This window comes from Antechinus flavipes, chromosome 4 (assembly GCF_016432865.1).
Source record: "Antechinus flavipes isolate AdamAnt ecotype Samford, QLD, Australia chromosome 4, AdamAnt_v2, whole genome shotgun sequence".
NCBI classification, from domain to species: Eukaryota; Metazoa; Chordata; class Mammalia; order Dasyuromorphia; family Dasyuridae; genus Antechinus; species Antechinus flavipes.
In genome coordinates this window covers 130,515,489-130,540,318 of record NC_067401.1, presented here as the reverse complement: position 1 = coordinate 130,540,318, position 24,830 = coordinate 130,515,489, and the positions used below count along the sequence as shown (strand labels likewise).

The 24,830-nt window shown below is 40.7% G+C and overlaps 2 protein-coding genes across 4 annotated transcripts; one reads left to right on the top strand and one right to left on the bottom strand.

Annotated features, from left to right (window-relative positions):
* Nucleotides 1-8,707: 8,707 nt before the first annotated feature.
* LOC127560087 (alanyl-tRNA editing protein Aarsd1-like) lies at nucleotides 8,708-24,386 on the bottom strand. 3 transcript variants are annotated; one of them, XM_051994368.1, is made up of 17 exons: nucleotides 24,300-24,386; nucleotides 23,877-23,990; nucleotides 23,707-23,773; nucleotides 23,488-23,586; nucleotides 21,586-21,675; nucleotides 21,379-21,432; nucleotides 16,635-16,772; nucleotides 15,172-15,331; nucleotides 14,924-14,981; nucleotides 13,503-13,659; nucleotides 13,288-13,404; nucleotides 12,850-12,980; nucleotides 12,192-12,258; nucleotides 11,819-11,910; nucleotides 11,084-11,138; nucleotides 10,440-10,534; nucleotides 8,708-8,955 (listed from the first exon to the last, which is right to left on the bottom strand). In XM_051994368.1, exons 1-17 carry the CDS (start codon nucleotides 24,305-24,307, stop codon nucleotides 8,820-8,822), a joined length of 1,638 nt encoding a protein of 545 aa, XP_051850328.1. In that variant the 5' UTR covers nucleotides 24,308-24,386; the 3' UTR covers nucleotides 8,708-8,819. The 3 variants fall into 3 exon arrangements, with proteins under 3 accessions (XP_051850328.1, XP_051850324.1, XP_051850327.1); XM_051994364.1 differs by lacking the exons at nucleotides 21,379-21,432; nucleotides 21,586-21,675; nucleotides 23,488-23,586; ... (1 more) ...; nucleotides 23,877-23,990; nucleotides 24,300-24,386 and adding an exon at nucleotides 16,877-16,969; XM_051994367.1 differs by lacking the exons at nucleotides 8,708-8,955; nucleotides 10,440-10,534; nucleotides 11,084-11,138; ... (7 more) ...; nucleotides 16,635-16,772; nucleotides 24,300-24,386 and adding exons at nucleotides 18,167-18,390; nucleotides 21,091-21,118 and having other exon boundaries at nucleotides 23,877-24,271.
* On the top strand, nucleotides 17,163-20,766 carry TAF9 (TATA-box binding protein associated factor 9). Its single transcript, XM_051994369.1, has 2 exons — nucleotides 17,163-18,008; nucleotides 19,226-20,766. The coding sequence occupies exon 1, from the start codon at nucleotides 17,163-17,165 to the stop codon at nucleotides 17,982-17,984; it is 822 nt and encodes a 273-aa protein (XP_051850329.1). The 3' UTR covers nucleotides 17,985-18,008; nucleotides 19,226-20,766.
* Nucleotides 24,387-24,830: the final 444 nt, after the last annotated feature.

The following is a 24,830-nucleotide window of genomic DNA, read 5'->3' as shown; positions in this document are numbered from 1 at the left end:
TGCTGGAAAAAGTGGAAAGTTGTTTCTTAGAAATTAAATTTAGACTAATATTTTATACCTCTACCAAGATAAACTCCAAGTAGATATGTGACTTCTTTATTAAAAAGTCATATGTCATTACAAATTAGAGAAACAAAAAATTACCTTATGAATTTATGGATAGAGAAAAAGTTCATGACTAAATAAGTGAGAAGATTGTATGTTCCCTTACTCTTCTTCTCTTTCCCTTGCCCAAAAGCTAATAACTGATTCTTCTCCTTTCTTTTTTTCCTTTTAAACCTCTCTTCAATAATTACACATTTTAAACCTATATCGGATTGCTTGCTGACTTGGGGGAGTGGGGAGGGAGGAAGAGAGAGAGAAAAATTTGGAACACAAAGGTTTGTAAAGGTGAATGTTGAAAATTATCTTTGTATGTATTTGGAAAAATAAAATACTATTAAAAATTATTTTAAACTCTCTTTAAGATCTATCCTCCATCATTAGAGTTTGTTTTTCTTGGAATAAATCCTTCTTTTATTCTACTCTCTCTTTTATTTGTCCATCACTATTCTTTTTCCTCCTGTTTCTTTGTTAAGTGAAATGTATTTCTACACCCTGTACACAACCATGTGTGTGCATTCTTCCATCCTTTGACCAGATCAAATGAAAGTGACATTTGTGTTGCCTGCTTCCTCCAGTTCCTTCCTCATTGCTTTCATAGTTTTCTACTTGCTAATCCAAATTATGTGAAATAATTTCCACCAGTCCTTCTCTCTTTTCCCCTTCTTACATATTCCTTTTCCCCACTCTCTCCTTTCTTCTTTTAAGATCATAAAATTCTTTTTAAAATCCATTTTCAGGCCTATTATCTTATTAAACTTTTTCTATAATCCCTGATGATAATGATAATTGCTTTCACTAACATTCTCAATTAATTTCCAAAATAATTTTTTAAAGCTCTATTTAAACCCTTGCTTCATCTCTTCCAGGAATTCTAGTTGAACTTGTACCCAGGTGTGTTTGGCTTTTAGGCTTTTCTTATAGTTATTTTGAATCATTTTCTTTTTCTAGGTCTATATCATTATCATCTTTATCCCCAGGATAGTTTTTTTGTTATTGTTTGTTCATTCTTCCAGTCTTACTTCCTGACTCTGGAATTTGCGTTAAGGCCAGGGTTTGAGTCAGAGCCAAACAGCTGCTCCTTGTCTCTGTACTTACTCATCTCTCAGTACACAGCCTAGGGCAGAAGCACCTGCTTCTTTCCCAAAACGGCTGCCCTTGGGTGTAGTCCCTTCATCAGTCCTCCCTAGATCTGTGACCCAGAACTGAGTAGTGATCAGCAGAGCTGCCAGTAGGCACCTGTTCCTGCTCCCTACACAAGATCAGTCTCTGAAATGCCAGATTTCACACCTGTTCTTGCCCTGGTGCCCTGCCCCTGGCAGGCCCTCCTTCAAACTCCCACTGGAATACTCACTCATTTCTGGATCCTCAGATCTCTTTGTTTCCCTGTGCTGACTAGGTTGGGAAAATGACTCAGTGTGATTTTTTTTTCTTGGATTTTCCAATCAGGATTCATACTAGTACATTTTCTAGATTTTGTGAAGTAGTTGATGGGGACAGATCAACTATTAATATTATATAAAAATCAAATCTTACTCATAAGGATTATTATAAAATGATGGTATTCTTTATAAGATATATAGCTCAATAAGATATGTATCACATAGCTTATATTCTATAATTATGATAATATATATAGTATTTATCTTCTTTATATTCTACATATTCTATAATATTATGAAAATACATATCAATTGTTTTCTATATATTTTATATATTCTATAATATTTATGATAATATATATTATTTGTCTTCTATATAAAATTAGATCTTATTCTCATTATACTGCTTAAATAGCAAGACTCCCTTAGGGACAGAGAGAAGGCAAATAAAACTTCCAGCACCTGGAATCTTCCCTCATATCTTGATTAAGAAAGCCCAGGATCCTGAGCCAAGAGCCTTGGGAAGAGCAATTTTTTGCTTTATTTTTAATTTTTTTTTTGCTTATTATTTCAACTGAGGACTACAACTATTGTCCTGTGGAGCAACCCCTGTGGGGATACAGTCTTGCAGCCACTCCTGCAAGCCCCAAAAAGAATGTTTTGTACCAAAGTCCTCATGGTTCAACATCAGATATGGATATTATTTTATTCATGGAAGCAACATTAAAGCAGGGGCGTTACTATTTGCTTTGTTGCAATACCCTAAGATATGCGACTTTTCTATCTGATTGTTAGCTAAAACCTTTCCCAGAGGTTACTCATAAGATTGTGAGCTCTTTGAGACAAATGAGTCTTTCTCTTATTGTATCTTTCTAGTGCTTAGCACAGTTCAGTTGTATATAGTTAAACCCTTTAAAATGCTTATTAGACACTTATTAAATGCTTATTATGTGCCAGGAATTGGGTTGGGTATGCAAAGGTAAAAAAAAAAAAGTCCCTGTTCTCAAAAAGATCACAAGGATAAATAACATGCAAACAATCGTGTATGAACAAAATACATACATGATTAACTGGAGATAATTTCAAAGGGAAAAGTTCTAGTGAATTAAGGGACTTTGAGAAAGGCTTCTTTCAGAAGATGGGATTTTATCTGAGACTTGAAGGAAGCTAGAAAGTAGAGATGAGAAGGGGGTGAATTCCAGATATGGGAGACAGAAAATGAAAATGCAGAATTGGGAGAGTATGGCAAAAAGCCCAGAGTCCCTGGATGATAGAGTAGTGCAGGGGAGGAAGGTGTAAGCGGCTTGGAAGGTAAAAGCAAGTTGTGAAGGGCTTGGAAAGCCAGAGTTCTTTATCTTGGAATGGGAAACTACTGGTGTTTGTTGAAGAGTCAGTGCACTTGAACATGATCAGTTTGACAGCAGAATGTTGGATATGAGAGGAGATGGCATAGGTAGGTTAACCAGCAGACATTTATAATAATCCAGGTGAGATATTATGAGGCCTTCATCAGTGATGGCAGTGTCAGAGGGAGAAAGGAGTATGTACAATAACAGTGACAAAGGCAGAATTGACAGGATTTAGCAACTTATTAGAAACAGAGGTAAGAGGGAGTGAGGAGTTAAGTATGATACATAGTATATCATGAATCTAGGAGACTGGCAGGTGGTGATGATAATGTCTATGCCATGTGTCCATTTGGAGTTTATTCTGATTTATGAAGTGAGATGTTGCTCTGTATCCCATCTTATTTTCCACTCTAATGGATATGAATTAGACACTCAGAATTACTTTATATTTCTATACATTTTTTTCATATGACTATAGATAGCCTAGATTTCTTCTCTTAAGAGCTGCCTGTTTAATGTCTTTAGACTATTTATTAATTTTGGAATGGCCCTTATTCTTTTTAAAAATATCTTTTTTCTTTTTTTAGATTATATATGTATATTCTTTTTAAAAAACATTTCTATATGAGCCATATTGGGAGAGAAAAATTAGAACAAAAATGAAAAACCATAAGAAAAACAAAAACAGAAGGGAAAAAAGTATGCACTGATCCACATTCAGTCTCCATAGTTCTCCCTCTGGATGCATTTTCCATCCAAAGTTTATTGGAATTGCCTTGGATCACTGAACTGCTGAGAAGAATCAAGTTGATCATCATATTATCTTGTTGTTGCCATGTACAATGTTTTCCTGATTCTGCTTGCTTCACTCAGTGTCAGTTAATAATGTAAATCTTTCCAGGCTTTTCTAAAATCAGCTTTTCATCATTTTTAATAAAACAATATATTCATATACCATAACTTATTCAGCCATTCCCCAATTGATGGGCATTCACTCATTTTCCAATTCTTTATGGCTCTTATTTTTACTTCTCGGCAATTAGACCTTTATTAGAGAAACTTGCTTTAAACTTTGGGGTTTTTCCCTCCAATTTTACTTTTAGTCTTAGTTTAATTGATTTGTTTGTACTAAACCTTTTTAACTTTGTGTAATCAAGATTATCCATTTTCTCCTCTGTGATACTCTGTATTTCTAGTCTGGTCATGAACTTTTCTTTTGTCCATAGATCTGAAAGGTAATTTTTTATATGCTTCTTTAATTTGCTTATGATCTAAACTTTTATATCTGACACATATCCATTTGGAGCTTATCTAAGGCATCTCATGTAAATCAAATTTTTTTCATATAGATGACCAATTTTCCCACTAGTTTATAATCAAATAGTGAGTCCTTAACCCAGTTGCTTGACACTAAAGGGATGCCCATCAGTTGAAGGATGGCTGAACAAATAGTTATATATGTATTGTATTATATTATTGTATTATAAAAATAATAGATGATTTCAAGGAAATACTTATATGAGCTAATGCAGAATGAAAAAAAAAACAAAAGAATTGCTATATCAATATTAAAAAAAAACAATGTTGGAGACTTTTTGAATTGATAAATTAAATGACCTGAACCAGGAGAACAATTTATATCATAGCAATAACATTGTAAAGACAAACAACTATGGAAACTGTAAAAACCATGATCAATACAGTAACCAACCATGATTCTAGACTACCAATGCTGAAACATACTATTTACCTTCTTACAGAGAGGTAGTGGATTTGAGATGCAAACTCATACACATACATACATACACATAACCATATATGTGTGTATGTATGTATATAATCAATGGGGAAATTTGTTTTGCTTAACTGTGTATATTTATTACAGTATTTTACTTGCTGATCATGGCTTCCTTCTTGAAACTCTCCTTTCTTGGCTTCTATTACTCTTCATTTTCATGGTTTTCCTTCTGCCTCTCTTACCCCCTTTACTATTTCCTTTTCTGACTCCATTTTCTTATCCCTAAATATAGGCATTCCCCAGGTCCCAGTTTTGGTTTCTTGTTCTTCTTGTATTATTTCTTTTGGTTAACTGATACTTTCTCATAGCTTCAATGATCACTTTTGCTTAAATGATCCTCCAAAATGTTGACACAGGTGAAATGGTACTGGCTATTCCTCATACTTTGAATTTATTCTATCATCTCTACCTCAGAGTCCTCCCTTTCCTTCAAGATGCTACTTAAGCATTACCTTTTGCATGAAATCTTTCATAATCCTTCCAAGTGCTAATGTCCTCCTCAAATTTCCTTGCATTTAATTTTTATTTCTATGGATTTATTCTCCCTGTGTTTATTCTGTATATACTTGTGTACATCTTTGTTGCCTTTCCAGTTAGAATGTAAATTCCTCCTGAGTAGGGATTGTTTCATTTATTGCATATGTATTCCCAGTATCTAGACCAGTGCCTGGCATATGGTGGGCATATAATAAATGCTTATTGTTTGATTCATTTCTTCATTTTTGCATTCTTTGTGCTGTAAAGAGAATGTCAAAATGTGTTGGCTGTTCCATATATAGAGGAACTGAGGCAAAAATAAATAAACCCATAACTGGGGTGCAGCAACCAGAGTTTTGACCTAATCCATCAAATTTAAAGAGCTTCCAAATTAGAGACTACTGACTGTATTTAGTCTTTCCATCAGGATAGTACTCAGCAAGAATGATTATTTAAAAGAAGTAGGCTGGGTTGAGCTCCTCCCCTAGGACACTCCATCCTTCCCCCCATCCCAGTCCTTTGAGAGCCCCACTTACCCTGGATATAGTTTGTGGTATTTTTCATATATCTATAATTACACAAAAATAAATTGGCTGACAGTTACATCATCAATGGAACTAGCTGAAGTCCTAGAAGGAGACTTCCTGGGTAAGACAGATAGAAAAATAAGTAGAGTATTTCCTCCCGGGAAGACTGAGAAAGTGTTCTTTCTTATATTTCAACAGGACCATTAACTCAGTTCTCCATTTTCAGCTGGAACACAGAGTCCACATTTATTTAGACTATTTATCTTGTCTGGCAAGTAGTGCTATCTTCGTTTGCTTTGGAAAAAAGGCTAATTAGATTGGTGTTTTTTTTTTTCTTTCTTTCCCAAGGCAATCTTAATAAATGTGAGGAAAAAATGATTAGATATTGAAGATGTTTAGACTCAGAGGCATGACCTATAGTAACTTCCATTTTCTTTTTTTCATTAAATTATGTTTGCAATCAGAAACTACCTTAATTATGTGCCTATTAGGACTGGGAGAAGTGTGTGCCAACTGTAATTGTTGCCCTTTTTATTTCCCCTTATGTGTTAAGGCTGTTTCAGTTTTAAAATATGTTGTAAAAATGAATCATTTTTGCTGACATTATGCTACAACATATTAACCCAAAGGATAAAGTGGAATATGTCCAGGGTTGTTTCTGACTTGTCTCAGGTGCTCTTTTTCAGAGTACTGGAGGGGAGAGGTAAGTAGTCCCATATAAGGATTATCTTGGGATATTGACTAAACATGGCTTGGGCCATCTGGAATAAATAAGAAAAACCTCTAAGTGAAAGTTCTCTTCTTTTATGTGCTCACTTTTCTTTCAAAAGTTCCAGAGTTAAATAGACATAACACAGCAATACAGGATAGCCCTGGAACCAGAAGCTCAGGCATCTGTGAGGGGTAGAGGGAAGGTGTTGTGAAAGGAATTATGATGTTCATATTAATTGATAAGGCATGTGTAATGAATATACTAATAATTTAGATTTTTCAGAGCTACCATTTTCCCAACAGATTCTGATTTGGGAGTCAGTCTCACAATGCAGCTTGAAATGATTACTCAATTCCTGACAATGCTCTCCTATGTATGTCAAGTGGAGTGAATCAGATTGCAGAACTTGTTCCTGTCACAAAATTTTGGTCCTGTGCACCAAGTAATGGCCCTGAGATTTTGAAACAATCACTTAAGAACTGTTCCCACAGAACTCAAGAACACCCATACTGTCCTGCACTTATGGGCTATAGGAAACCACTTTGGCCCTGCAAAATTATTGTATGTGGATTATAAAAATCCACCTTCCCACTCATTATTTATGTATATAAAGTGTGCCTTCATCCAGTAGGAGGAGCTCTCCCCAGAAGAACTTCAGAAGGTCTGCAGAATAATTTCCCATACTGAAAGTAATTCGTTAAATGCTTCCTGTTTCTGGGCACTCCTGTCTCTGGCCTCTAGCTATTCTCAATTAGCGACTGGTCTTGTCGGAACTATGTTTAAAATTCTATTAACAGTGTCTATTACCTTCATTTGTTATCTACTTCGATATCAATTAATGAGGGGAATATAAGTATAGTAATAGAAGTATAGAATAATAATAATAAGGTATAGAATAATAATGAGGGGAATAAAAGCATAGATAATAGTCAATAATATTGAATAATCTGAGCTTTGCACAGTTTTTTTTAACTTTGTTAACAAATACTACAAACGTACAAATATAAAATCACCCAACTCTCCCATTACTGATCTCTCTTCCTCTTTTCTCCATGCTCATCCGGGATCCAAATCCAGACTTCGCCCCACTGCCGACAGAAGTTAAGAGAATCACAACTCTAACTTCAGAGGGCAGACCTGAAAACACTGAGTAGAAATTATAGAAGCAGTTTTAGGTTCTACATAAAGAAACACTTTCCAACAGCTCAAACTCTCTAAAAATGGGATGGAATGCCTTATGTGAACTTCCTCCTCTCTATTAAGGTTCCAACTTGGGCCTATTGGATTGTCTGACCACTAAGGTCCCTCCTAACTTTTAGAATCTTTGCCAAATGAGTTACTTGATTAATGCTACATGTATTCTCCACATGCTTTTGCTGCCTCTGAAGTCATATTTATATTGCTTATTTTCCTACAGCAAAAAAGGAAAAGAAAAAGAAAAGAAAAATACTTAAGGAAACAGATTGCAGGTCTCATCCAGGTAGATATGAAGAAAGGACCCCGAAACTCTAAATTCCTTGAAGGAGAAAATCTCCCTCAACTCTGCCTCAGTGAGGGACTCAACCCGAGGGAAAGAAAACAAGACAGTTTCTTTCTGTTATCTAGCAAAAGGAATTCTAATCCTACTGAATTGAAGAAACTCATTGAATTCAAATTCAGCTCAAGCTGAAACCCAGCTAGAGCTGAGCCAATTTGTGCTGTCCCAACCCCCACCAAGATAATCAATATAATAAGCTTCCATCAACTAAAGTCCTTTGCAGATGGACCTGACAGCTCTCTTTGCTGCCAGGACTTTCTGTCTACTGAGAACTATGTTCTCAGTGCAAAACTCCATTTTCCATAGACCTGCCTGCTGGAATAATAGTCTTTTCCAGTGTTATCCTCTCTTCACCCTCACCTATTTCCCTGACGAGACTTTATGCCTCTCTAGAAGGATTTCTAACCTTACTTCCCAATCTCTATAATTAAACCTCTTTTATCAATCTAGGTTTTCAGGTCTGTAAATTCCTTTATAGAGAACCTCCACGCCGCCAGAAGGGAGTTCCCCAAAACTCCCTATTCTTGCTCTGAGTCCCAAAAGGGTATAATGGAGCCAAACCTCTCCCTTTGGCTCCCTGAACCCCAAACATGCCACTAGACTTTATCATTTAACTCCCTGATAACCAGAACCCCTAATCTCATTTTGGTTCCCTAAATCTAGACCTTATCAGATCTATAGAGCTTTTATGCAATTGTATTTCACAGCATCAAGAAAGAAGGCCCTGGATGAGTTGGCCAAACCTATTACCTTTTTTTATAGTGTATATAAGTGTACATACACAAAAAGAACCACACAGGTTTGTAGACAGTATAGCATAAGATTCACATTCCAATAAAATCATTTTATTGTCTAGAAGAAAGCAAATTATTTCCATGGCCACATGCTGTCTAGTGCTAAGGAAATGGTCGGGAAGGACACAAGGGCAGGAGTTGCTATTCTTCAGCACTCTGACTGTTGAGATAGTCGTGGAGAAGGGCCTGCACCTCTGCCCGCCGGCTAAGTTTGGTAGCCTTGCCCTGAAAGCGGCCTTTCTTCCCAGCTCCTTTACCTTGCAGCAATTCAGCTACCCTGAAAACCAATGGATAATATCAGAGATAACAAGTCCATTCAGGGAGAATGCAGTTCTTGAGTCCCCCCTTTACTACTTAGGAGGAATCTCATAATTGTATTTATAACTGTTCTCTCTCTCTCTCTTTTATAATCAAATGCCTGGAAAAAGTCTGCACTCACTGCTTCTACTTCTTCAGCCGTGAGAGCCTAAGGTGGGGCCTATTCCTCAGCAGTGTCAGATGTTCCCTCCATCCTGGAGCTTCCCCCAAACCTGCACCCCACTCTGAGCCTCAAGACCATGCCCATTTCTCCACAGTCGAGAGGTCAGGGACATGGCTAACTGCATTACTTCAGCACATGGGGCATTATCAATCAGACCCTACTGGCAAAGACACTGGGAGAGCACTGGGCCTTGCCACATGCCCTGATGCTTCCCTCTAAGCACTGCTGCCCTGAAGCCCATGTGTCCTAGATGGGGGGTCTCCTCTAAGGAGAATGAAAATGAAGCTCCTCAGAAGTGCTGCCTCCCTTTTCCATTGGTACTCTCATCACTTAGCACAATGTTGGCTCATGGTAAGTATATTAAGTTCTTTTTCACTCATTCCTTCACTTTTCTACTCCTTGCAATCAGTACAATTTATGATCCCATTATTCAACTGAAATTGTTCTTTCCAAAGTAATTAATGATCTCCTATTGGCTGAGTCCAGTGGCCTTTTCCCCAGTTGTCTTTCTTCTTGATGTCTCTTCACCACCTGAGCTGTTGACTGCTGTGTCTTCCTAAGTATTCCCTGTTTCCCAGGTTTTCATGACCCCACTTTCTCCAGATTCTCCTACCTGCCTGACCTTTCCTTCTCCTCTGCTCAGTCACCTTCTATTCCTGCCCATTAGCCAAGTGTACCCCATGGTTCTGTCCTAGGTCTAATACTCTTCTGGGTATAACCTCTCTCCTGGTGAGCTCCCAATTAGGATCTCTATTCGAGTAGCTTTAAAAATCTCTTTATAGCCAGGCCTTGCCTTTTCCTGAACTTCCCTTGTAACTAACTTTGCCAAACATCATCTCAGTATCTCATGAGTTAAACTCCATAAGTCCAAAATGGAAGCTAAGGTCTCTCCTTCCACCCAACCCCCCACCCCCACCTCTACTTCCCACCCTTACAATTGGCCATCCAGGTTCACAACCTGGAGGCACCCTGCACTCCTCTTTCTCCTTCACTCTTTCTATACTGTCTTTTCTATTTCCATGCCTCTAAATCAGCTTTTTATTTCTCTAGAATGATTTTCAGCTCCAGCTTTGAGTGGCTTCTTTTCACCCCCCCAAAGCACTTCCTAAGATTTCTATTTGCTGATCTGTACATATGCTGCCTCCCTTCAGTAGAATGTAAGCATCTTGAAGTCAGAGATTGTTCTGTTTCTGTCTCTTAACCTGTCCCCAGTGCCTAGTATTCTTACATGTTCAATAAATGTTTGTCGACCAGAATGGAAGACTTTCTTATGGTCTTACCTGGGTCCCAGCATATCCACTGCCTCAACTGGCCCTGCAAGTAAGAAGAGACCAGCACCTTTCTCATCCCCCACAGTTAAGAAAAGAAGGGTATCCTAGAAAAAAGATGGAAGAATGAATAAGTCCTACATACCTTGCAATACAAAAATCTATCTATTCCCAAAACTATTCCTCCTACCAAGGGTGGATATTTCCTAAAGTTTTAGAATCAAACTCCCTGAGCAAAGAAGAAAGATCTTCATCTGTCCATAATGCATAATACAGGAAGAAATGGTCTGAAAGCAGCTGGAAGACATGGAGGGCCACATGAGCTTAGAGCCACTTAACAAATGACTAAGAGTGACACTGTAACTTCATTCCATAAGAGTCACCTGAAACAGAAGTGGGAAGGACGAAAGGCCTGGCTATGACTCAAAAACTGGGTTCCACAGAAAAAAATAGAAGTGTCCCTTCTAGGCTTCTGCTCTGAAATGATATGCAGACCCAGAAATAGCAAATGCCAGAGGTCCAGAAAGACATCATGTCACAGTCTGATCTTGGAAGAAGCTAACAGGTTGTGTTTAGACTAGAGAGCCAAATATAAGGAGAGAAGGTCCCTGGGGTGGGGGGAAGAGGGTAAAGAGGGGTATCTCATATAGTCTCACCTCTATTCCAATTTCATTGGCAATGATGTTCATAAACTCAGAGTCGCCATCTTTCCTACAACAAAAAACCATTTAGATTTAGAGGCAGATGGGACCACCGAGATGTCTAGAACATTTTACAGATAAGGAGGCCTAGAGTGGCTAAATGACTTTCCCAAAGGGTAAGGTGAAGACACAGGATCTGAATTGAGGTCCTCAGACTTCAGATCCAGCATTATCTTTACCATATGTCATATCCAAAGTTTGCTTATATAGCGCATTAGAGCAAGGTTGGGGTCAGAGACCAGGGAGAGCAGGCTGTTCAGAGCTATCTGCTCCCCAAGGGTAACTGTCCATGGCACACAAAACCTCAGACTCCCCCAAGAAGGAAACGAATACTAGAGGCAAGAAAGAGAGCATGTGGTCGCTCCCTAACCTCAGCAGATAAAACTTTGGGCCCCAGTTTTCCTGGGACAACTGGGGTTTTCTGGATGGTAGCATTGATTATGGGACTATGAAGAGAGGGAAGAAGATTCCAGAGACAAGCTCATCACCCTGTCCAAATGAAGTCAGGCATCTGACACTTCTCCTCCTTCTCTTAGGTTTTATAATATCATAAAGAACTCAAATATTGAAGTCCAGATTTGTCTTTCCAGTGTCTTCAGGCTGCTGCCCATAGCAGCAATGCGGGGCACCAGTCTGTCTCCCGTCTCCGGCCCTCCTCCTCATCGCTGCTGCCAGTTTCTGAATCCTCACCTGTGTAATACAATCACTCCTTCCCTATCTGAGTTGTTCCTAAGGCTGTGGGCGGTGAGAACGGCCAGGTCTCTGAGCAGATTCAGATTGTTCTGAAAATGATACTATAAGTTAGCAAGGTCGGTGCAGGGAGTAACATAGAGGAAAGGAGATAACACACAGTAAGTCCCCACCCCCCACTTCCTCCAGTTCCCTTACCTCTGGCCACCAATCCATATACCTAGGGACTCAACCCTGTGAGACAGCTGCAAAAATCAGGGCCAGGCCTAGATATTACTTATACTCTCCCAACCCAGGCCCAAGGGAAAGCCACTGTAGGACAGAATCTATCTCCACTGCAGCCTCCCCTTCTTAGGGCTCTAGGGTAAGTCACCTTCTGGAGCAGCTTGGCTGAGTTCTGCAGTTTCTGAACAGCCTCAGCATGTTCTTCCACTCCGCACCTTGAGAGACACAGAAATCTAGAGACCCATGCTCTAACTCCCCACCCCAATTCCTAGAGGATGAGCTGCTGGGACCCAGTGATATCTGGCTTCAAATAATAGTTCCTCCTCCCAAGACTGAGGACCACAGATTATTGTTGAGCATAGCAGAGAGACACCAGCAACAGGAATAAAGTTGGGGGTGGAAGGTCACTTATTCACAAAATAACTGGAGGCAAGGACTGGCCATTTGCATGATGCATTAAGATTTGCCAAGAACTTTGCATTCACTTTCTCATTTGATTCTTCTAACAATTCTCTAAAGTAGATGCTATTACTATTGGAAACTCAGGTCTAGAGAGGTTATGTCATTTGTCCAGGGCCACATAGCTGTTAAGTGTCTGAGGCAGGTGGTCATGACTCTAAGCCCAGCACTCCTTCCACCAGGCTGTTCTGCCAAGAAGCCCACCTTCAAGAGCACTCCCATTGTCACCAGCTCATCTGATCTTTATACTGAGAAAGCAAAGGGGAATATTCCTCATGTTGCTGATGGGGAAACCTCCCTCCCTAACATCACTCAACAAATCCACAAGAAGGAAGACAGGCACCTACTTGAGTAATGTGGTCAGGGCCTTTTCTGCTCCATGACTTCTCTCCATCCACTTTAGTACCCGGTTTCCTGCTAGAAATACCAGGTTGGTCTTGTTCTTTTTCCCCTTCTCGGTACCAAGAATCTTAATGACCTGGATAAAGTTTGGAAGATATATGTGAAGTGGGTTCAAAGAGCAAGTTAGGCTTATATTGCCTCTCCAGAATAAGTGAATGGGAGCGGGGGGAGTTAAGGGTCTTACAAAGAATCCTTTTATGGGACTTACTCCATGCACTTTGCCTACAGACTTCTCCAATAGAAGTGGCGAGACAGATACTGGGCTTCTTTGCCAAAAGAATTTCAAGATTTTTGAGTCTCTACTCTCTCCTGCCTCCATCTCAGGCCTATCTTGCACCTCTGGCCTTTTCTGGAACCCCAACTTTCCCTTCCCCCCCACTCACCTGCAGATCACTGAGGTTTTTCACGTGAGTTCCACAGCACATATTGGAGTCAACACCCTCAATGGTGATGACACGGATAGGTCCTACATGGTCATCTGGCAAACCCCGGCCTCTTACCTGGAATGGACAGGTATGTCTGAGCTTTTAAAAGGTTTTTTAAAAGAACCCTTTAGATACCCTGAAGTTATTGACTACCTCTTCCGAACAGATTTTACCTTTTCCACCTCAGGATCATCCGGGCTCAGTTCCTTCACAGTCACAGGTAGCCGATTTCGGATCTTCTCATTGACACTCTGCTCGATAGCAACTATCTGTTCTGGTAAGACCATGGGGCTATCCAGCTCTATTGTGCTCCGAAAGCGTCCTAACTCCCTAACCAGAGAAAGTGGGGTTCATGGGATGAGAATAAAATATATGAGATTGGCAGCTTTTAGGACTAGAGCTTGAGGAGTTCTTAATCTCTCTTCCATCACCAGTTTCACTTTGGCAGTCTGGTGAAGCCTAGAGATACCATTGCAGAATAATGTTTTTAAATACATATGCTTGCAAAGGAATCCAATTATGGTGAAATGCAACTATCACAACACTGAAGAAAAAAAAAATTACAGATGCCCTGAAAGACTGAAAGAGCCATCAGACTCAAATAACTGGATTAGAAAAATTCTCTTCCTGTCTAGTCTGACACAGAGATTTTACTTTATCCTATCTTCTGAGCTAACAGAAGAGGACTGAGCAAATGATAAGCAATATCATTCCTTTCTCTTGCCCCTATCTCTCTAGGTATCTGTTAAGAGAAAGCTAGAGAAGTCAATGATCTGTATCACATAAACTATTATAAAATTAAAAAAAAAAAAAAAGAACAATAAGATGAAATATATACTAAAAATATACTTTTTTAACCTATAATTTCAGCAGTGTGATAGAACTCTGAGTGAGAAAACTCTCTCCACCAATGCAGACTGGGAACTGTTCTGAGAATGAGGATGTTAGATATCTGACCGGGACAATGAGAAGTAAACTGACTTTCCCAACGTCATAGAGATAATATATGTCAGAGACAGGGCATGAATCCAGATCATCCTGACTCCAAGAATAGCCCTCTGGCAACTATCCCAGGAGGCATCTCTAATTAGGGATAGGGACTAGACAAGTGGAATAGATGACTTAAGGATGAGAAAATTCCTTCTATCAACAGAGAGTGGCACCTTTTTTTGTAACTGAGTCCTTGAAGAATTGCTAATAGTACTGAATGGTTTGGAGAATTGTCCAGCCAGTTTCATATAACCTTTATCCTACTCTTCCTCAAATTTTTTTCCCCCTTTTTAAAAAAAAAATTTATTTAGAAAAATAAGAAAAAGTCTTGCTCAATTAGAAGCTCTCTCTAATCAATATATCATGATTTCTGTAAAAATGACTAAAGAAGAACAAAAATGAATGGGGAACAATGGCAAAAGAACTCTGACAAGCATTCCTTTGTAATAGGAACTGAATGAAAAATATTAAGGCATTTTATGTGTTGAAATTAATTTAAATGTAAACACTGGCTAAGCTGGTTTAGTTGATTGTACTAATGTTCAAAGTTATGGTTTTAATATAACTTTAAAATTTTTAGTAGTTAGTCCAATTTTTTACTCACCATGATGTTGTCTTCAACCCAAACAGGTGATCAGCCACAGCTGTGATGAGATGCTGTCCTGGATATCAAGACAGAGATAAGGAGAAAGGGGAATAAGAGAACACTGACATACAAAAGCTCTCAGATTCAGGCACAGGTCTCTCTACATAAATGCTTGGCTATAAGGATAGCCAAGGTGATACTATCATCCATACACAATTCCCAGCAATGAGGCTACATTTTTTTCTCCACTTCTATTCCCTACATACCTGAATGCTGCTGCATGTGATCAAACCTCCGCTCCCAGTCCAGCTGCACTTGGACCTGGCTCCCAGGTGCCAGGGGAGTAAGCAAGAAATGCTCAGCTTCAGGTCCCCGGCGGGTCACTCTAAGTACTGGGATGTTGTCAATAGAACCTCGGTCATCGGGCTGGGGGGAAAAGGTTTCTACTATGGATTTAGGAAAGGAAGGATAAAGCAGTAATTCATATTTAAGAAGCAATTTAGGAATTAAAAAGTACACATTGACTTGAAAAGTAGGATTTGTCTGGAAACAAGAAGTACAGGAATGAACACTGCTAGCTCTACTGTCAGAGGACCTGAGTTTGAATGCTCTCTCTGCCACATACTGGTATGAAATTACTTCTGACATTACTCTCAATTCTAATCTCTGATTCTTTGAAACTTAGTATGGTTTGTTTTTTTTGGGGGGAAGGGGAGAAGAGAGATGTGAAATAATGCTATAATCTGAAGTTCCCAAGAGTCAGATATTAAATATAGAGGTTGTAATGGATCTAATAGACTCAGGCTATTCTGTTTTAAGCTGATTCTGATAGTTGGGGAAGAGGGAGAGGATTTCTTCTTTTCCTTCTTACAGCTTACTTTTTTTTTTATTTTAAAAATTGATTTTAATACACATTGCTTTACAAATCATGTTAGGAGAGAAAAATCAGAGCAAAAAGGAAAAACTATGGGAGAAATAAAAGAGCAGAAAAAAGTGAACATAGCAGTATGAAAGACTCGGTTCTTCTCAGTGGTTCCGTGATCCAAAGCAATCCCAATAGACTTTGGACAGAAAATGCCATCTACAGCCAGAACAAGAACTAAAGAAATGGAATGTAAATCAACACATGCTATGTTCACTTTTTAGCAAATTAGCAAAACTATATCTACATTATGAAATTAAAAACGTCATTTCCACAAGGGCTCTACCGGCTTCATCACATGGCCACAAGAGTCCAACACACCAAAAAGGTTAAGGACCCCTCTCCCCCCTCCAAGCCTAACCTCTCCTTTTGATCCAAGGCAGGGAGAGGAGGGCATCTGTTAGTCTTGAGCATTTCCCAGTACTTGGGAATGAGACAGGACCTGAAGGAGGCTAGAAGAGCCAGGCGTTTAAAGCCCGAGGACTTGACTTCTAAGTCTTGGCTCTGCTACCTATGGGATATGTCTCTGGGAAAGTCACTTCCTCCGCTATTAAAAAGAGGGATCTAAAGTCCCACACAGTACACTGAGGTCTCTCTTCTGCCCTCTAGGGGTAGAACCCAAAGAGAAGCTAAAGTGAAGCACCGGGGTGGGCACAGGGGCAGATTGGGGCCAACAGAAGGGCGTGGCCTACGTAAAGGGCGGGATTCCAGGGAGGAGTGGCTTAAAAGGGAGGCGGGGCCTAGTATAGCGGTAGGGTGGTTGACGAGGTGGGGGCAGGGCTGGAGAACTAGGGCGGGGCCTCGCACCTGGCCCCCGCCCTCAGGGAAGAGCAGGGTATCTTCCAAGACCACGTGGTAGCCGCTTAACTTCTCCTTGTTCTTGCTATTGCCTGTCCCTTCCGTCTGCAGCTCCGCGGGGCGGCAAGAAAGCACTGTGGTGCTGAACTGCGGAGCAAGGGGAGGGCCGTAAGGCGGGGCCTGCCGGCCGAGTCCCCGCGCTCCTCCCCTCCCAGCCCCCTAGATCTCGAATTCCTAGCCTCGGGTCTCACCTCTCGAGCGTAGCTGTCCCGCTGGCACCGGAACGTCATGGTTGCTGACTCCCCGAAGGTTGGGAATGCTAAAGTGAAGGACCCGATAAAAACGGAGCTCAAGCCCTAGACAGGACCTGTGTTTCTTTCCTCTGCGGCGGTAGAGTGTTTGGAAAGGGATTTCGGACGGTAGGCGGCGTGGGCCAGAATTAACGAAAACGGAAATCGGAGATTCTTCCCCCCGGTCGTTTAGTAACCTTTGGCGTAGCTCTCGGAAACCGGAAGTGAAGTTCGGACACCGGAAATCATGGAGCCGGGCAAGATGGCGTCCCCCAAGAGCACGCCAAAAGATGCCCAAGTGATGGCTCAAATTTTAAAGGATATGGGCATTACAGAGTACGAACCAAGGGTCATCAACCAGATGCTGGAGTTCGCCTTCCGCTACGTCACCACGATTTTGGACGACGCCAAGATTTACTCGAGCCACGCCAAGAAACCGGCGGTGGATGCGGACGATGTGCGGCTGGCCATCCAGTGCCGGGCCGACCAATCATTCACGGCGCCGCCGCCGAGAGATTTCCTGTTAGATATTGCCCGGCAGAAGAACCAGACCCCGCTGCCTCTGATCAAACCCTACTCGGGTCCCCGGCTACCGCCGGACCGCTATTGCTTAACAGCGCCCAACTATCGGCTGAAGTCCCTGCCCAAAAAGATGCCGGCCCAGGCGGGAAGAATCACGGTGCCCCGGCTGAGCGTGGGTGCAGTCAGCAGCAGGCCCGGCACCCCAACCTTGGGCGCTCCCTCGTCCGCGCCCACAGTAGCCGTGGCTGCAGACGTTGCGACCCCGCTGTCTCTGGCTGGCCAGAGGTTCACGGTGCAGATCCCGGCGTCGCAAAGCCCAGCGGTGAAGGCCACGATGCCCGCGACGCCCGCCGTGCAGAACGTCCTAATCAACCCCTCCCTCATCGGGTCCAAGAATATCCTCATCACGACCAATATGGTGTCCTCGTCGTCATCTTCGTCATCGTCTTCATCTTCCTCGTCCTCCTCCTCGCAGAGCACCCCCGCCGAGTCCTCAAATCCATTGAAAAGAAAACACGAAGAGGATGACGACTATGACAATTTGTAAAGGCCTGCTCTGATGATGTCAGAGGTAAGACTGCGCTTCATGGTGGGGTATCAGTCTCGGGTTGTGACCAGTGTCCCAAAAGTCCTAGTGCAGTAAATAAAACTGGAAGTCTCACACTGCATAAGGCATCCTGAGCAAATCAGCTATTATTAGAGCCTAAAATATGAACAGGGAACACCATGTATCTTAAATAGTAATGGCATTTATATAGGACTTTAAGGTCTGCAGAGCACTTCCTCCCACAACCGTAGGAGGTGGGTACTATTTTCCCTGTTTTATAGATAGGAATGTTGAAGCAGACATGTTAAATGATTTGCCCAAAGTCAGGCAGCAAGGCTGAATTTGAACTCCAGCTCTTGCTGACCTCAGGTCTCAGGATTCTGTCCATCGTATCACTTAGCTGCCTCTATTATTAAAAAAAAAAAACAAAAAACAAAAGATGAAGAAAAGGATGGTAGAGCAGCAGTATATTTCACTGGAAGTATAATTGTTGGATTTTCTTTATTAAGTTCAAGAATTTTTTTTTTGTTAAGACTGTATTTAGAAAATATAAAGTAAGAAAGTAAAGTAAAAAGACAGTATCTAGCCCTTGTGTCCCTTGGGACCAGTATTCTGCAAAGAGCTATTCTTAGCTCAAGTTCATAGCATTTTAGAATTTGGAGCTTGAAGAGACTTTAGAAGCAATCTGGTACCCACTTTTTTTTAAGATGAAAAGGGGCAGGATCAGTACTGGTTCTACTTAATAATTAGCAGGTAATAAAATAGATGAGTTAAATTTGAACCCAGCTCTCTCCCAGTATAATTTACCAAGTGGTGCCAAAGTTTTACAAGCCTTAACATAGCTTTTTAAAGAAATTAAAGTTGACCAAGGCCAAATGACTTGCTTGAGGTCATACCTAGTTAAGTGTTAGGCAGGATTTGCATTTTGGTCTCCTATCTTTATATATTTACAACACCTAGGGGCCTCACTTAAAGGGGAGCTTCTCTCAGTGGCCATCTAGTCTAAATTGTACCCAAAAAGGAACCTCCACTATAATATATCAAAAAAGGGGTTATCCAGTCTCTTGTTGAGGACACACTCCTGGGATCCTCCACTCTGTAACTTCCATCTGGTATTTCTGATTCTGGCTTCTTGGGCTAAACAAAAAATCTAATCTTTTATGTGACAGCTCTTCCAAAATTTGAATCCAGCCATCATATATCATTCTCCTCCTCCCATTTCTTTTTTTTATCTCCTCCAGGCTAAACATCCTCAGTTCATTCAACTATCCTCATATGACATGGACTCTTCACTGTCATTCTAATTTGGACAATATCCTGCTTACCAGTGCCCTTCCTGAACTGTGGTGTCTTGGTGAAATCCAGCTTCTGCCAAGATTCTTGATATTATTGACGCTTCCTGAAAGTATTTCCTTTGAAAAAAAGTATCCAATTTCTTTGGCTCTTTTCCTACCCTTCACATTTTCTCATTTGAAAAAATATTCCTTTTCTCAGAAGTAGATCACCATCTGACTATGGCCAAAGTTATGAACATCATTCAAATGAATTTCTACAAATGCTTCTCACTGTCAACCACATCATGTTCTGGGTTCAGTGAAATTAACATGAAACCTAAGCAGAAACCACAGCAACCCACTTTTGAAAGAAATGTTGGTGGTGATATAGAGGTGATCCTTTTTTTTTTCTTTTTTTTTTTTTTTCTTAAAGCAATGAGTAAACATTCTGGCAGATCTGGGAAGGTTTCAAGTATGTCCCCAGAAATAAACTTTACCTGCTGTCTGAGGACTAGCCCAGCTAAATGCAAAAGAGGATCATCACAAAAATATGACACTCAGTCCTAAACAGTAAATGTGCTATACATGTGTAATGATGGGAAAGGGATACTTTTAAGACTCGGTTCCTAGACTGTTGAGACAATTCAAGCCTGCAGTTTTTGTTTACCGATCAATAATACTGGAAGAATTGAAATATCCATGGGCACATTGTTATTACAAGTGTAAGCCAGAAGACAAAATTATTGATTAAATAAATGAAGACTGGTTCCCAGCTTCCCAGGTGGGGTTTGTTTTGTCATAAACCCAAAGGCAACAAGGAAAGTCATTCTGTGAATGTGGCCTTAGAACTGTTGTTCTTCTCCCCCAACTAGGGAGAGGAAAAATTACTTCAGGTTGAGAACCTGAATTTTAGGCATTAAAGAGAAATGGATTGTTAAAAGCAGAGTTCTAAAATGGCACATATCTCTCCTTTGGGGAATATACCCCAAGGAAATAATTTTTTTAAAAGTTATTTTATAAAAATTGTCATAGTGTTGGTTATAAAATTGGAAACAGTCTCAATAGCCAACAATAGGGGAATGATTCAATAGACTATGGACACAAATATACTAGTAGTTTGCATTTAGATAGCACTTTATAGGGCACTTTCTTCAGTCTAGTGACACAGGAAATGTATTGTTACCCCATTTTACAGATGACCAAACAGGTTTATAGATGTTGAGTGAGTTGCCTTTGGTCATCCTGCTAGTTAATGTTAGATCTGGGACTTCAAGATCTTTTGGTTTTAAACTCAGTGTTCGGTCCCCTATATGATAATTATGTATTGTATATTGAAACATGCAAATAGTATATGTGAAATCATGTTAAGTTAAAAAAATACATGATACAATTATTCAAAAATGTACATAGGGTTACAAAGAAAATAGGGAGGGAAGATGACAGCATGTTCATTCTCTTCTGTAATGTTGCTTATGTTCCTAATTAAAAAAAAAAATTACAAAAGTTTAGTTAAGTCTACTTGCTCTTTGCCTTTTCCCTTGTCATATACACAAACATGAGAACTCTTATGACAGGCCAAAATCCAGAAATTAAAAACTGATAATAGGAAGTCACCAAAGGCCCATTTCAGAAACGGTAGCCAAAATCACATCCTTAGTGGACAACGTAAGAGAGAAAAGGCTTGCTGGGAGGATAAAAGTCAAAGGTAGAAGTAAACCCAAGGCCCAGAATTGTTTTACCATAGGCCCATAATACAGCCAAAGAGAAGATCCAAAACTTTTAAAGGTAATGGTTTCTAGATCCCTACTTGTCTTTTTCACAAGAGAAATTACCTGTTGTGTCTTCACCACTGGACTCATCCTAGAAAAGAACAGAAGCTAATGTTGAGTCAGGGAAGAGAAAGGGCATTTGTATTTATATACCCAATGGGACAGGAAGGGGCATATTCATAGAAACAAAGAGAAAACCCATTCAATCAGCTTTCTCTTTACTGTTTGGAAAGAAATTGGAACTAGAGAAAGCAGGCTTCACAGGGGAACATAGCATCATGTGCAATAATTAGAAAATAACCAGTTTCACTGACCAGAGTCTCATAAATTAGTCTTATCTGTTCCACTTACGTCCAGGTCATCCATGGCAGGGGGAGGTCCCTTTGCACTGGCTTTCTTTAAGAGCTGGAAAGGAGATGGAGAAAATCACAGGAAGAACGGATGTCATTGATCAAAGAGACCAAGCAAAATCCTATATGACAGCAAACCAATCAGAACTTATGCAGAGTAAATGACAGGAAAAGAGAAACTCAGGGACATAAAATTGGCATCTCTCACCTCTGCATAATGTTCCACCTGAGCTAGCTCCACCTCTTCATCCCCTTCCCAGTCTCTCCAATTATCAAAGTCCACAGATAGCCACACTGGCTACAAGAGGAAAAAAATACTGAAAGTCACTGAATAAGCATTTATTAAGAACTACTAGGTGGGAGGCAACCTGTAAGGTCTTGGGGATACCAAAAAAATCCAAAATTGTACAAAGAATTTATATTCCACCATAAGAAATAACAAAGTAAATACAATGAGGAATATCAGGGAAGGTCTCATACAGGAGGAAGTGCCTCTTGAGCTGAGTTTTTGAAGATGCAAAGATTTTAAGAAACAAAGGTGAGAAAGTTCTATATATGGGGATCAGGAGCAGCCAGTACAACAAAGTTGACAGCTGGGAGAATATCATAAGAATAACATTTACCATTGCAGGCTAAAAAAAAAGATTTGAGGATGGATGGGAGAAAATTTGGAACTCAAAATTATTAAAAATGAATAAAAAGATTTTACATATACTTGGAAAATATGATAAATAAAATAATTTTTTTTTTTTTAGTGTTGAAACTGTCTTAAATATTTAATTAATCCAGGGGAATAAGCTCAAACCACTGAGGTAGGTGGCTGATGACTTAAATTTAAATTAAATTGAAAATAAAAAAGAATTGAGTGTTCCTTTCTCAAATACAATATTGGATATGCCACTATGGCAAATGTGTACTTAGGGAACCTGCACTCAAAACTGAGTCAAAATAGCATCCTTGCTGACTATTCTTGCCATACTATGGCTAAATAAACTTTTTCATAACTGTCAGATGAATTACAAATATCTCTTTTCATTCCAATATGAATGTGAATCACCAGGCCAATTCAGTCCAGACAAAGGCTGGGGAGAGGTCAAGAGTGAGAGGACTGAGAAACGACCATTGGATTTATCAATAAATGACTGGTGACTGGAGAACCCTGATGAGGCCAAACTCAAATTACAAGACTAATTAAGAAGATGTGCTGAAAGAACATGAGTTCAGGGAAGCATGGAAAGACATGAACTGATGGAAAACATTATATACAATGACTACATGACTGTAAATGAAAAAAATAGCCACAAAAGAATCTTTCAAGATTATAAAGAACAAGGGTGGTCTCAAAGATTTATGAGAAGATACCTCTCTATGGTGGAGGGAAAGGAGAGTTTGAGGGGCCTGAGAGTACAGTGATTGTGAAACATTGCATAGGATATCATATTTTTTCCCATGTATTGATGAATTTTGCTTATTTCTTGTTTTTAATTCTTTGTTAGAAGGAATAGATCTCTGAGAGGGAGCAGTGGGAATAGTACAATGATTAGCACATAGTAGACACTTAATGATAGAAAAAAGCTTTAATCACTATGGCCTCTAAGATAAAGGGCCTTATCTTAGCCTTTCAAGCCCTTCATTGTCTGTTTGAAATGTGCCTTTCCAGGCTTTCTCTTCACACTGCATTCCAACCAAGTTACTCTTCTCAGACAGCCCCTTTCATACTGCCTCTCTAGGTTAATCCCACTTTACCACCTCCAAATGCTATTCCTTCTTATTTCTTTCTCTTCCTTTCCCTCTCCCTCTTCCTCTCTCTCTCCCCGCCCTCTTCCTCCCATCCTCAGCTCAAATGGTTCCCTCCATCTAAAACCCTGATCGCCTCAATTGTTAGCGCCTTCCTCCCTAACACATCCCTTTGTCTTTACCGTATTTTTCTTTTACTTGTTTATCTGGGCCTCGATACTGAAAGATGCGAGTTCAGGACCCGCCTCTCACACAAAGCGGCTCCTCTCAGCGCCTGGTGTAGGTGCCTTAAATTGTAGTCCTTCGATTTCTTAGTTAAAAGCTTCTGGAACGAACTTAAGGCCGACACCTTTTCTGCCCCAGACCCACTCACCTTTATATCTTCTTTGGTGAGCCGAGGCCAAGCTACTTTCTCCTTCCATTTTCTCACGAAGCAAGTGATCGAACGGCTTGATCTTTTATCCTGAGAGTCCTAGGGGCAAGCAGACTCACTCAAGTAGTTGGAGGGGGAGGGCTCCTCTTTGTTCTAAAAAGAAGGCTTCCCCCACCCCCACCCCCGTCTGTCATTCACCATGCCCCCCAGCTCCCTTACCTTGGAGTTCACCTTGGCATAAAACTCAATCTCATTGTACATCTCCACACCCTCAGCATTCCTGCAGCTGGCAAGATAAAGGGCAGGGAGAGGGAATGGAGAAGAAAGACCGTGTAGGAGAGACCCTGTCCCAAAGTGGGGGGGGGGGGAGGAGGGAAGGGAGGGATTACCTGAAAACAACCCGGTGGTCCTCCAGGAGCACTTGGACGTCAGTGCTGTCCTCTACACAAAACTCCATGAACACATACTTGGGGCGGTCATACCACAAAGTCCGGGCGTGCTGTCTGAAGAGGAAGAGGGAATGGGACAGGCATGATGAGGGAGTGTGAGGGAGATCTCAAGCTCCTCGCCCGGAAAGGAGAACAAACGGGAGAGGGAAATTTGTGGGAACCCCAGAAGGCAGAGCTTTCAAGGAGATTTTCTGCTTCTCTCTCCCCCTCCAGCCTCCACAGTGCGATCTCGGGAATCTTGGGCTCACTGAGACTAAAGCATTTAGAGGTGCCGAGTCCTAGCGTTCTGGGCTGGGACACCAGAGACCTTGCCGGAGACAAGAATCTAAAGAGAACCCGGCCGAATGACCCAAGGGCACTTACCGTGTCATGGCGCTTCTGGCGGCGTGTTTCGGATTGCTGAGTACAGCTCCTTTCCCCTCTCCCCAGCTATCTTTAGAGCCAGGTGCCGCCCCCGACAGCTGGTGCTCCTTATATGGCCCTGGGAAGGGCAGACAAGAGACCCCAGGGGCCAGACGCCTGTGGGGTAGGGGTTTCAGATAGGGGTGGAGGGAGGAGAGAAAAACCCTTTTGCTCTTTCTAAAGGCAGTCCTACCACCACGGGGGGAACAAAGATAGAGCATAAGCACCGACCCCTCCCATGCAGTACCATCCGAAATTCACCAAGCATCTTTTTTTTATTAAAGCTTTTTATTTTTCATAATATATGCATAGACAATTAACATTAGCCCTTACAAAACCTTGTGTTCTAATTTTCCCTCCCTTCCCCCACGCCCTCCCCTAGATGGCAAGTATATTGGATAATATACAAACATCTATTTTCTAAAATAAAACTTTTGTTGATATATTTTGTTTTAACATCGCTTACATTTCCCATGGTATCTTTCTTTTCCC